Source organism: Eptatretus burgeri, chromosome 11, assembly GCF_056783735.1.
Source record: "Eptatretus burgeri isolate ZD-2024b chromosome 11, Ebu_testis_v1, whole genome shotgun sequence".
NCBI lineage: Eukaryota > Metazoa > Chordata > Myxini > Myxiniformes > Myxinidae > Eptatretus > Eptatretus burgeri.
In genome coordinates, this window is record NC_140971.1 from 56,434,330 (window position 1) to 56,447,931 (window position 13,602).

At 42.7% G+C, this 13,602-nt stretch overlaps 1 protein-coding gene across 2 annotated transcripts in view; it reads right to left on the minus strand.

The window, feature by feature from the left end:
* LOC147017123 (uncharacterized) overlaps positions 1-4,936 on the minus strand; it is a 34,604-nt gene extending 29,668 nt beyond the window's left edge. For both annotated transcript variants that reach the window (XM_085846516.1, XM_085846515.1), the window contains exons 1-3: positions 4,662-4,936; positions 3,702-3,829; positions 2,300-2,415 (exon numbers count right to left, since the gene is read on the minus strand). In XM_085846516.1, coding sequence (XP_085702642.1) covers positions 2,300-2,415; positions 3,702-3,829; positions 4,662-4,777 — 360 coding nt within the window. In that variant the 5' untranslated portion in view covers positions 4,778-4,936. The remainder of the gene's footprint in view (positions 1-2,299; positions 2,416-3,701; positions 3,830-4,661) is intronic.
* Positions 4,937-13,602: the final 8,666 nt, after the last annotated feature.

Consider the following 13,602-nt stretch of genomic DNA (forward strand, 5'->3'; position numbering starts at 1 on the left):
AGGACAAATCGATTCTGTTTTGGTGAAGACCCGAATCCGGGTCTGGATACGAGAATTACTTAATTTTAAAGTGATTCTTCACCTTTGAGAGATATGGCCAAAAACGATATATAGCATGATATTTCAAAAATGTTTTGGGCCCGATATATTCTCGTGGATCAGGCATTACGTGGAGGAGGTATGCGCTCTACCGAATGCCCTTCTAGTTCATTAGTGTTAGAAGGTTACCAATCTGCCAAGTAAAAGACCCTCCCAAAAAAGACTGGCCTTCCAAATAATCTTAAATGTTTATTCAGTAGAATACAATTATCTGTTATTCTCTTTAGCTTATTAATAATAAGGGATCCTCATATATGAATAATTATACGCTGGCATCTGAAAGTCTGGCTGGAAGCTGGTCTCGCATTAATGGAATGTGTGTGAACTGCTAAGATATTGTCCAGATGTTTGCTTGAATTCTTATCACCTTATAAGGTGGTTTGGTAGTTGGTTTGTTCTCCAGCCTTTGAATTGTTCTCCTTTGAATCTTTGAATTGTAAATTGTTCTCGAGCCTTTGAATTCAATCTGACCTCTCAATAACCACTGCCAAAAGGCTTTTGAGTGATCTCTTCCCCAACCCCAAAAACTCAAGCCTCAGCAGTGACCTTGGCTTGAAAAATCACCAGATATCATTCCATAATCTCACCCTCTCCACTTTTGCTTATTACAAAAGAAACTTTGGATCTTTGTACGAGAGTACGATCAGAGGATAATGCGTGTTGCTTGTGTTATTGAATTTCCTCTCATCCTCCATCATGATGCATATTTATTAAATAAATGGTTCAACTGTACAAGAGGAATTGAATTATTCGACGTGACTTAGACCCTTGACACAACTTAGACCCTGAATATAGCAGAAATTCAATGGATAGCCTCTTGTACTTCAACCCTTTAAACCTTTACACCTATTGGACCCCTTCATACCCATTTTGACCCTTTAGACTTTTACACCATTTAGACACCCGAGGGATTAGACCCTTTAGAGACATATAGACCTTCTTCAACTCTTTAGATACTTTTGAGACCCCATCGACAATATAAGACCCTTGGAACACTTTAATACCCTTTGAACATTTTGGACCCCATTTGCTCGTTAGACCCCTTGAGGGTAAAACCCTCAGGACACGAACCCAGTAGACCTTTACACCCTTCAGACACTTTAGACCCCTTAGAAAATTGAAAAAAATTCCTCCTGAAAATAGTTTTTGATAACTTTTCATGCACGCTCTGCCCCTACCCGTCCTCCCTAGGTTTCTGCAGGGTGCTCGCAGTCTGCCAATAACCCCCTTCTGGTGACATTCCCAAAATCCAGACACATCTCCACTAATTCCTTCCTCTTTTTTTTTAACCCCACCTGTGGAACCAACTTCCTCAGTCTCTTCAATGTTATTCTTCCAGGGCTTCAAGATGACTATTCACAACCATCTCAGACCATCACCCATCCACAGGCATGATCTTTTCTACCCCCCATTAACCCTCCCCATGCCAATGTCTTTCCGTGTTCCCAGTTTTTACTTCCACTTCTGTGATTAAGAGGTTTTTTGGGGGTTTTTTGTCTACCTTGTTGAGGCTCGTATGAGAGCTAAAATGAGAGTTGGTGGCTGTTTCAGACTTCTTCACCCCCTGTGTCCTCCTTCCTCCTTCCCTTACTCTCATTCTTCCTGACATCCCTTATCCCTCCTAGTCTCCCTCTATTTTGTTGCTAAATGCCACGTTTGCATGTTCCCCCACCGCCTCTTCCTACTGTTATTTTTGTTCTGTGTTGCTCTTTCGACCCCTTGAGGGTAAAACCCTCAAGACACAAACCCAGTAGACCTTGACACACTTCAGACACTTTAGACCCCTTTGAAAATTCTCTGGGAGGCTCGACTCTGTATACAAAAATCGAATAAGAATAATAACAAGATGCATACCTTAATAACTATGAGCAGTGATGCCGGGGCTCAACCTCCTTCCCCCCCCCACACCCCCTTGCTTTGATCAGACATGTGACCCATGATGTCATTGGTATCAAACTTGTTTTGTTCATCGGTAGTAATGTTAATAATCTGACCAAAAAAATCCAGAATTGCTTGGTCCACGAGAAATCATCACCCCTTCTCCTCCTATCTGAACGTCTTAAATAGATAGGCCCTTGTACTTTTGGAATGTGTACTATCTGATAAAAATAAACTGCACATGAATGAACATGGGTGTGCAAAAATTAAATAAGCACAGTTCTCTGGAAGCAATCATGAATGCAGTGCGGTGCACACTCACCACTTGGTGCGTCTCTGTTTTGTTTTTCTTCTCACCGAGCGATCTATTGATTTGCTCCTTCTGAAGTCTTATCTCTGACAATTGAGGAAAGGTATTCAATTCTTCTTTCATTTCACCTACAAGAGAGGAATTTCACATCACATTGTCCTGTCTTTTCTATTTCAGGCCCGAGAACAAAGCCCTCACTGTGACCAGGCCATAGCAATCCAGAATCACATTTCAAATGTCCATCTTTGCAAAAGGAGAGTCAAACACAAAAATTCTTGTGATTATTATCATCATCATGTACCATGACCGATGCAGAGCGTTGTTGTTGCTGAAGCAGTTACGAGGCGAGAATCCTGGTCAGGTCGTCACTTCGACTCAGAAAGTCAGGGTCAGGGAACCAATGAGCAATTTGCAGGAACTTGGCCATGGTCCCAACGATAGCTTGGTGTTTCAAATTAATTAATAATTTTTCCACATTTGATTTCCTTTTCGGAGGCTTCGAAGCAAGCTGTCCATTGTTCATAAAGTCTTCGACAAATATTGTGGGAAGTATGTATGGAATGGAGAGTCCATGACCCTTGCATTGTCAAAATACTATCCCAATCCTGCAGTAGTTCAACCCTAATGTATGTTTTTTTTTTCCCATCTGAGGTTTCCCACGAGGCCACGACTCAAAGGCAATTCAATCAGGGCTTATATGGCGTGGGCAGTTCTCCAATCTGTTCGAAAAACTTTTCCAGTGGATTTATACCAGCAATGTGCAGTGGGGTGCAGAGTGCAGACACACTGCTGGGCATATCAAAACTAATGACTCAAGAGACCTCAAAATAATACAAGTTATTCAAATGACTCATTATAGAAGTTTCTCAATAGAGAATTTTTGACGCTTGAGCACATGAGATTATTGTTGGTGTTGTCCACATTGAGCACAAGCGTGTGAAACTGGATAACTTGGCCAAAACGTACAAAAAAAAGAAGTACAGGTATATAATACATCATATTAAAATATCTGTAGAACAGGTTCACTTGCTTTAGACACACAATGAGGTGTCCATCCCAAACCTAAGGAAACAAAGCATTGACAGGGACCTTGAGCAATTCAGTCCATCTGCTGTTTACCAACGGATTCAAGGGAGCCTCAGGACATTCGACCCAATCACTTGATTCTCACAGGATGAAGGAGGACTTCCAATACATTACAACATACAAATCAGCTCCAATACTTGCTGTTTTCGCTCCAATGCTGTTTACAAGTCATTTGACAAACGGCACCCTCCACCATACGGTATTCAGAGCGAATCATGGTTCCAGAGTCATCAGGTGACTCTTGAATCCAATGCTGTGACAGTTACCTCCCTTGGATGAAGCTCATGACTCAAACCATTGTCTCATGGAAAGCAATAGTCTCACATACCTTTCACAATCTGTTTTCTGGCTTCATTAACCACAAAAATTTCCTTGCTTTTTTCCAATTCCGACTCGAGATAGTGCTGTATCTCTTCAGCTTCAGCATTCTGTAATCGCAGTTTCTCGTGGAGACATCTGCAACAATGGAGAGCGACGTGTTATCACGAGAGAATGAACGTTCCTTATTGATGTCTGTTTTTTAAACAAGGTGATCACCAAGATAACTCTCATCAGAACACCAAGGACCAATTTGTACCATCAGCAATTCCAAAAGTTCCAATGAATATCAACCCAATAATTCTCCCGTTCAAGGTCAAAATGCTTTAGACCCCTCCCCGTCCCCACAATGTAAATTTTGCCTTTTCTCAGTAATCCCCAAAAATTGCCAAATATGGTTTCATGACTTTTTAATTTGAAGTCTTACGCATCTCATGATGCTAAATTTATGCAAATCGGTAATCTGTAAAAATATCCATAAAACTAGGATAGTTGTTTGATTAATAATTGAATTAGATAATTTAAAATAGTTAAACATTTTATCACTAATTAAATGACACAGGATATTTGGTAAAAAGATTTTATATTTACACAGCAAATTTCATGTCCATTGAGCGTTTCATCCCCGAGATCTTGGGGGATCGGGAGGGGGAGGGGGTCAGAATGACCCCCCCCCCCCAATGTTACTTCGAAAAAAGCTCAGCCTGAATTGTATTAAAGTCTATCAACGACTAATGCTGGCAGACGGGTCCTCTGGCTTGAAAACCTTCCAATGGATGGCACACACATTGATCCCTGACCCCACATGTGAAACACCAATATCGCATCTTATAGCTGCGTCGAGATTCAAACCCAGGTTACACAGCTCAAAGGTGGAAAACACCCCGAATCTAATGTGGTAGCTCGCACACGTGTGCTGCACCACGGAGTACACCAGGTGGAAACACTCCAGGGTAATGCAGAAACTTACTGTGAGCGGTTGAGGGGTTCCTTACTCTTCTCATTAAGTTGGAAGTCTTGCTCATCTGCCATGTCACAGATCATTGTTGTTGAAGTTGAAAACTTCTCATTTGTGTTTTCACTCATGGAGCTATGCTGGACAAATATATTGCCAGAATCTTCTGTATGCTGCCATTCCTGCAGGAATAAATGAGAGGGAATGGTGAAAGGATAAAGATATTGTTCTGGTTTTGCAAATGGACCCCCCAAGCATGCAGACACACGCAGGTTCCCAGTGGGTGTTATATCATTAATTTAGATTCTGTTATAACAGGCAAAAATAACAAGCAAAACAAGGGTCAAGCATCGATTTAATTACGTGGTTACAACAAAGGAATGTATTTATATATTATAGATGGAGATATAAACCAGACGAGGCCAACCCGCCATGGGCGAGAAACCTGTGTTGGCATTAATCCCGACTCAGAGTCCCCAAGTTCACTCCCGGTGTGATGCTTCAAGGCAGCAATGTGCAGGCACGAGGGTGATGGAGGGCAGAATGATCCACATCCCGAGGGCCCTCTTTGGCTTTGTTTTCTGGCTGACCTCAGATGTCTCAGCTCGAAGCGTTCCACACTCAGTGAACTCCCCACCGGAGTCACGCCACAGTAGACATGACCTGGCCTCACTGCGTCGTCCAAGCAGCCAACATCGAATGAGTTCTTCTCTGGTCGCCCTTCCGTCGCTGCCTCATTTTTCCTGAGCAACGTCAATCCGTCCTCAAGCCCCACCATCCGAGATGCCATGAATGTCTTTCGCTTCTCGAAACATGAGGGAATCAGGCTCTTGTCTGGGAAATCCCTTTCGTGTGGTTTTCTGTGTCAAAGTTCAAAAGCACTCTCCAAAAACGGCAACAACCTCATCTCCCTCATCACCATCCCTTTCTCTTTCGCCCAAAAGCCAATCACAGGACTTCAAATTGTGGGTCAAACGACATAAGCCAAACTCTGGGGAGTGTTGGTGTGTGGGGGGTGGGGTGACTAAGAAAAGGGAGAAGAAGAGGTGACAGACCGGAACAATTCTTAGATTAGATTTTCCTTCCCCATGTGTCGGGGGTTGAGGGACACATCCATCCATCCATTGGGACCATACTCTGTGCAGAGCGTTGGTGCTGTCTGAGCAGTCTCCGTGGCTATTGGGCACAATCCCAGACGGGTCGCCACTCCGACACAGGATACCAGCATGCTGGCACTCATTTTGTCAACCTCGGAAGGATGACAGGTAGTCAACCCCACCTGGTATTAATTCAACAGCTGAGTGGGATTTGAACTCATGATCCTCGGATCCCAAGCCCACCACCCTAACCATTAAGCCAACACCAGGCATACGATAAGTTCACAGTCACATGATATTCTGCTGGAAATCAAACTGTGAAGCAAAAGTATGTGGAAGAGGTATAAAAAAGATAACAAACCATCCAAAAACGAAATGCAGATCAACATGTTATCTTTGAAAGTCTTTTTCATTTTCTCTCCATATTTGGAGTTGTTGAGTTCACCCCAATCGTCACTGACGTCCACGGCAGGGCAGTAGATGTGTGAAATTTTCATTCTTGCTCCCCATACACATCATTGGTCATTGTGTGGGTTCAGCTAGGACTTTCCCCCTGCATCGATCTATCTATTCAGTACTATCCACGACTGATCCAGTACCTGTCCAATAACGATACACTATCTATCTCGTAATCATCCAGCATTGTATACCCTGACATGATGAATCTTTACATTCCGTGCTGCCATTCCTTGTGATGCTTCACCCCTTCCCTCCTCATAAACTACCCTCTCTTAATTTAAAACCACCTGTTCGTCCTTTCATCTCACCTCCTTCATCGTTTCATTTCCCACCTCCACTTGGAGACCTTCACTCGTCGTCATTTCACCACCACCTATCATTCCACCGTCATTCAGAGACCTTCACTTATCCCCGGTTTTCTCAATGAAGCAGTGCCCCCGACATTTTTCAGGACCATATCCCCCGCGAATGTCGTTGAATTGGAGGGCATTCCTGTGTCATTCAAGTTAAATAAAATAGTGTAAAGATTGTTGAAAACAAGCTCAAATGAGCTGATCCTCCTCCTCTTAATGATGACGTCATAAAAAAGAATATGACGTCATTGTGATGTTTCAGGTTTGCGATAAGTTATCTGTGCTAATGCCCGGCTTGATTCCCGCAAACAAAGTTCAAACAGCTTGCCTAGTTTCGGAGATAATGGTATAGGCGATTCCCATTGGCGGCGATATTATGACGTCAACTTTTTTTCTCAGAAGAATTTCCAAAATCGGAGATGGTTCCTGCCTGCACGTGGGCTTTCTGCATATACATGGCAAGTTTCACGAAGATCCGATGAAAACTCTGGGTTGTGAAACAAAAAATGTCAAAATTAGGAATGACGTCATAAAAATTTATATGACATCATAGTGATGTATCATAGTTGCGGAAATTCATCTCTGATAATGCCCTGTTCGATTCCTGCAAACAGAATGCAAAAAGCTTGCCTAGTTTCGGAGATAATTTTATAGGCGATTTTCATTAGTGGCGATATTATGACATCAACTTTTTTTCTCGGAAGAATTTCCAAAATCGGAGATGGTTCCTGCCTGCACGTGGGCTTTCTGCATGTACATGGCAAGTTTCACGAAGATCCGATGAAAACTCTGGGTTGTGAAACAAAAAATGTCAAAAAATAGGAATGACGTCATAACAATTGATATGACGTCATCGTGATGTATCATATGTGCGGAAATTCATCTCTGCTAATGCCCTGTTCGATTTCCGCAAACAGAATTCAAAAAGCTTGCCTAGTTTCGGAGATATTTTTTTGGCAATTTCCATTCGCGGAGATATTTTGACGTCATAACTTTTTTTTCTCGGAGGAATTTTCAAAATCGGAGATGGTTACTGTCTGCGCAGGGTATCTTTACATGTATATACCAAGTTTCAGGAAGTTTCGATGAAAACTGTAGGCTGTGAAACAAAAAAGTCCACAAGAAGAGGATGAAGAACAACAACGTGAGTAAGACTTCGAGATCCTCCACGAGGATCTAAAAAAAGTAATTCCGAAATTTAACGCCATTTTCATAGTATCTCTGACACCACCAAATCTCACGTTACATGAGTTATCCGTGCCCGTTGTTTGTTATCTCAACATGTGGGTTTCACAATGTGGAACAGAGTTCTCCCAGGTCTCGAAGTATCCACCTCCATTTAGGTAAGGGAGTCACGATTCATGTACCGAGCTGTGAAGTTTTGTTTGAGGAGATGGAGTACACCTCTCGGTCTATCCTGTGATCCCAGAACAACACACGGTGAACATGGATTTTTACAAGATTGTATAAACACCGTCCTGGACATCACCTTGTCTCTGAACAGCCTCCAGAGGAGGACAAAATACTCTTTATGAACTTGTGATCAACGTAACCACGACATGTACACAGAGGACACCGTGAACACGAGGATGCTGAATGAAAGAAGTTGAAATGTGAAAGTTTTGTCACGAAGAAGAAAGACAGGTTTGATATTCCCGAGTTTGGGAGATAAATCGTGGAGACCGTACGAAGAGTAAGTGTTCGCGTCCCGGGATAAATAAACATCTCACCTCTTGGAAACGGGGTCGTGGAGCATTAACAGAGTCCGTTGAAGTTGAGCCCATGATGTTTCAGGAAAAACACGAGATTTAAATCCTTGAACGAGGAGAGAAAAACGTTTAAATCCTTGAACGAGGAGAGAAAAACGTTCGTACGTGTTCACACCGAGCACATCCACAAACTGAACCGAGCAAACATCGCCACAACGATTGATTTGTTAACAAACGTTTCCATGGTTACCCATTGTTCATTGTTCAACGGCTTTGGAAGAATCCGGTTGGTGACGATCATCGAACATTCCTCACGGTGATTGTCACTGGATAAAAATATTTAATAAAAAAACAAACTTGTACGTTTTGTTTGGAGAGGGAAAAAAAACCTCCTTCACGTTTTATTTATTTCAGGTGTTTCTCTGCACACAGGTGTGCTCAGTCCTGATTTTTGTGGAATTTTTTACAAGATCTAAAGCTCGTGGTGGAACGACGACATCAAGTGTTCGTGCAAACAAATATGAGAGAAAACACGAGACTTTACTTTCACACAAACAGTTGATGGATTGGGAGAAGTGACGTCACTTCCAAGAGAATTTGAGTCCCAGTGACGTCATCTTCATGACATGATTTTTCTTTCCGCGCTTCGCGGGATAATTAAGAAGGAATTTCCTCCTCCTGGATGCGATCGACGAGGTGTTTTCCGTGCTCTCTCTTTTGAATGTTGAGTGACAAACAAGGAAGCAGCAGCACGAACCATTTTAGTGTTTGGTTCGACTTGGCCGACAATCTCCCACACTGAGACGTCACAGCGGACGCTCCAACCATCACCATGACAACACCGAGGCTGGTTTTGTTTAATAAGGTTAATATTGTAATGTCGTGATGTACAAACGATCAGACCGACCACGATGCGTTCAACTTCATGAAGATTTTACTGAGAACGTTCAGCTCCGTTGTTTGTCCCGTGTGTCGCGCATGCGCACAAGGAACTCACCTCGACCTCAAGGGAGGGCGTGACGTCACAGTTATTTTCCTCCATTTGAATTGTTTTCTGATGAAGATCCGGATTAAAAATAATGAATGTGTGTTGAAGGTTATATCGATGGATACCCAAGGAAGACACCACACCTACAAACTGAGATGTGTTCTGTGATGGTTCGAACGTTTAATCTGAGTGTGAGAGGTCAGGGGTTCCTGTCCGGAGGATACATTGGGGGGAGGGGGAAATGGGACAACGGGAGGGGAGTTCCACTGTCCACACTGTATTACACTGTACGTCTATCAATGAGATAGAAAACGTTAACTGTCCACACTGTATTACACTACGTCTATCAGTGAGATAGAAAACGTTAACTGTCCACACTGTACATCTATCAGTGAGATAGAAAACGTGAACTGTCCACACTGTATTACACTGTACATCTATCAGTGACATAGAAAACGTGAACTGTCCACACTGTACATCTATCAGTGAGATAGAAAACGTCAACTGTCCGCACTGTACGTCTATCAGTGAGATAGAAAACTAACTGTCCACACTATATTACACTGTACGTCTATCAGTGAGATAGAAAACGTTAACTGCCCACATTGTATTACACTGTAGTCTATCAGTGAGATAGAAAACGTTAACTATCCACACCGTATTACACTGTAGTCTATCAGTGAGAGAGAAAACGTGAACTGTCCACACTGTATTACACTGTATGTCTATCAGTGAGATAGAAAACGTGAACTGTCCACATTGTATTACACTGTACATCTATCAGTGAGATAGAAAACGTGAACTGTCCACACCGTATTACACTGTAGTCTATCAGTGAGAGAGAAAACGTGAACTGTCCACACTGTATCACACTGTACGTCTATCAGTGAGATAGAAAATGTGAACTGTCCACACTGTATTACACTGTACATCTATCAGTGAGATAGAAAATGAGAACTGTCCACACTGTATCACACTGTACGTCTATCAGTGAGATAGAAAACTAACTGTCCACACAATATCACACTGTACATCTATCAATGAGATAGAAAACGTTAACTGTCCACACTGTATTACACTGTAGTCTATCAGTGAGATCGAAAACGTCAACTGTCCACACTGTACATCTATCAGTGAGATAGAAAACATTAACTGTCCACACTGTATTACACTGTATGTCTATCAGTGAGAGAGAGAATGTGAACTGTCCACACTGTATTACACTGTACATCTATCAGTGAGATAGAAAACGAGAACTGTCCACACTGTATTACACTGTACATCTATCAGTGAGATAGAAAACGTTAACTGTCCACACTGTATCACACTGTACGTCTTTCAGTGAGATAGAAAACGTCAACTGTCCACACTGTATTACACTGTACGTCTATCAGTGAGATAGAAAACGTTAACTGTCCACACTTTATTACACTGTACATCTATCAGTGAGATAGAAAACGTCAACTGTCCACACTGTAGTTTATCAGTGAGATAGAAAACGTAAACTATCCACACTGTATTACACTGTACATCTATCAGTGAGATAGAAAACGTCAACTGTCCACACTGTAGTCTATCAGTGAGATAGAAAACATTAACTGTCCACACTGTATTACACTGTACGTCTATCAGTGAGATATAAAACGTGAACTATCCACACCGTATTACACTGTACATCTATCAGTGAGAGAAAACGTGAACTGTCCACACTGTATTACACTGTACATCTATCAGTGAGATAGAAAACGTGAACTGTCCACACTGTATTACACTGTACATCAGTGAGATAGAAAACGAGAACTGTCCACACTGTATTACACTGTACGTCTATCAGTGAGATAGAAAACTAACTCCACACTATATTACACTGTACATCTCTCAGTGAGATAGAAAACGTTAACTGTCCACACTGTATTACACTGTAGTCTATCAGTGAGATAGAAAACGTTAACTATCCACACTGTATTACACTGTACATCTATCAGTGAGATAGAAAGCGTCAACTATCCACACTGTATTACACTGTATGTCTATCAGTGAGATAGAAAACGGTAATGGTCCACACTGTATTACACTGTATGTCTATCAGTGAGATAGAAAACGAGAACTGTCCACACTGTATTACACTGTACGTCTATCAGTGAGTTAGAAAACTAACTGTCCACACTGTATTACACAGTACATCTATCAGTGAGATAGAAAACGTTAACTGTCCACACTGTATTACACTGTAGTCTATCAGTGAGATAGAAAACGTTAACTATCCACACTGTATTACACTGTACATCTATCAGTGAGATAGAAAACGTCAACTGTCCACACTGTATTACACTGTACGTCTATCAGTGAGATAGAAAACGGTAATGGTCCACACTGCATTACACTGTATGTCTATCAGTGAGAAAGAAAACGTTAACTGTCCACACTGTATTACACTGTACGTCTATCAGTGAGATAGAAACGTTAACTGTTTATTCAGGTGGAGGTACACGATCTCCCGAGTGCCGGTCTCGTCCCGAACTCAAAAAAAACCAAAACAATGGAGTAAATAAACGTCATCATCGCTTGCGAAGCCATTCGTTCCCTATCAAGCGCTCGGCAAGCGGAACAAGCGATTTCACGACATGTGCTTACTTTCGTCAGGAAAAATGGCCGTTGTTCGTGGTCGGATTCAAAATGATACAAGAAGTCTCCAACCAATTAAATCTTCAGACCTCGGCACACCCCGTACTGTATACCCATAATATTGTTGAAACGTGCATTTCACACTTTTATTGTTCATACAATACTTCCACTTTTCATCTTAAATCTTCAAGATGTATAAACATGAAACCCCTCAACCCACCACCAACACGCACGCAACCCCCCATCAACCCGCATGCACCCCCCCACCCCTCTCAGCACGCAACACCCCCCACTCCTCTCAGCACGCAACCCCCTCCCACCACTCTCAGCACGCAACCCCCCACCCCTCTCAGCACGCAACCCCCACCCCTCTCAGCACGCAACCCCCCCACCCCTCTCAGAACGCAACCCCCCCACCCCTCTCAGCACGCAACCCCATACCTCCCAACCCCTCCCGATTTTGTTCGTCAGACAAACCGCATTTGGAAATTATTATTGGAAAAAAACACATTTGTGTTTTTTCAGTTTTCCCTTCGTTTCTCACTGCCAAGATCGTCTCACACGCGGCCGCTTCTACATTCTACAAAACTCGGGCCTGACCTTGATTTGTTATCTCGTCAGCGATTGGTTATTGGTTCCAAACTAAGCTTGACCAATCAAATGGGACGACAGGAAACAGCGGAAATTCATTTCAAGACAACACGACATTTTCCAGTCATGATCAAAGAGTGCAGTTAACAGAGAGGACTCATCGCTTCAGCGCACCACAACAATGCAAACACCAGAAGAGAAAAAAACCACCACCACGATGGGTCATCGAGTTTAAGCCAAGTTGGACAACAGAGTTCAAGTGTATGAAGGCTTCGCGTGAGGTAAACTGTAAATATGTTATAAAAATCAGTGTCCAGTCATTTCATTCATCAAGACGTATCGGTGAGTTTATGTAAACTCTTGTGTACACGGATGGGCACATACATGTGGAGCTTGGACGGTGAGTAATTTATGGAAACGTGACTGGTGATCATGATGTCTTGGAAAAATAAAGATTGGTGAGTGGATCAAACATGTTAAGTTTTCTTTTTCACTCTAAAAAATATGTTGATATATTTCAGCTCACTGTGGTCTCAAAATGCAGGAGATTGCACCATTTTGCTTCTTTTTTTTTGAAAAATTTCCGTGGGCGGATGCCCCCCGGACCCCCCTAGGGACGCACGCGACGCCAGCCTACCGCTTTCCCTTCAAAAAGGTTGGCAGGTATGTAACCCCCCCCTCCCCGCACGCATTCGTTTGGGAAAGTTGTCACAACAGGATCGAGTAAAACTGAAAACGACGGACCGGAGAGCTCGAGTACCACCACAGCGTTGTTTCCATGGAGACCGCCATGTTGTTAAGCGGTGTCGAGCACTCCGTTCCGTTGGAGTGCTTGCTTGAGTGTTCTTAATCAACGAAGCCCCTTGGCGAGCGCTTGGCTCACGGAACACACCCCTGGTATCCCTCTATGTGTACATCTCACTGTACGCACTGCCGGAACTGGACCATCGCAAAATCCACCATTGATTGCTCCTATCAGGTACGTACAGTACATACACCAGCACACACCAAGAGAAACACACCAGAGAAAACCAAAAAATAAAAATTCGGTCATATTCTTGCAATGGCCAAAGGTCTCACAACTCGGGGTGGATCCAGGTGTGTACATGTATGTACTGTGTACACGATCTAAAA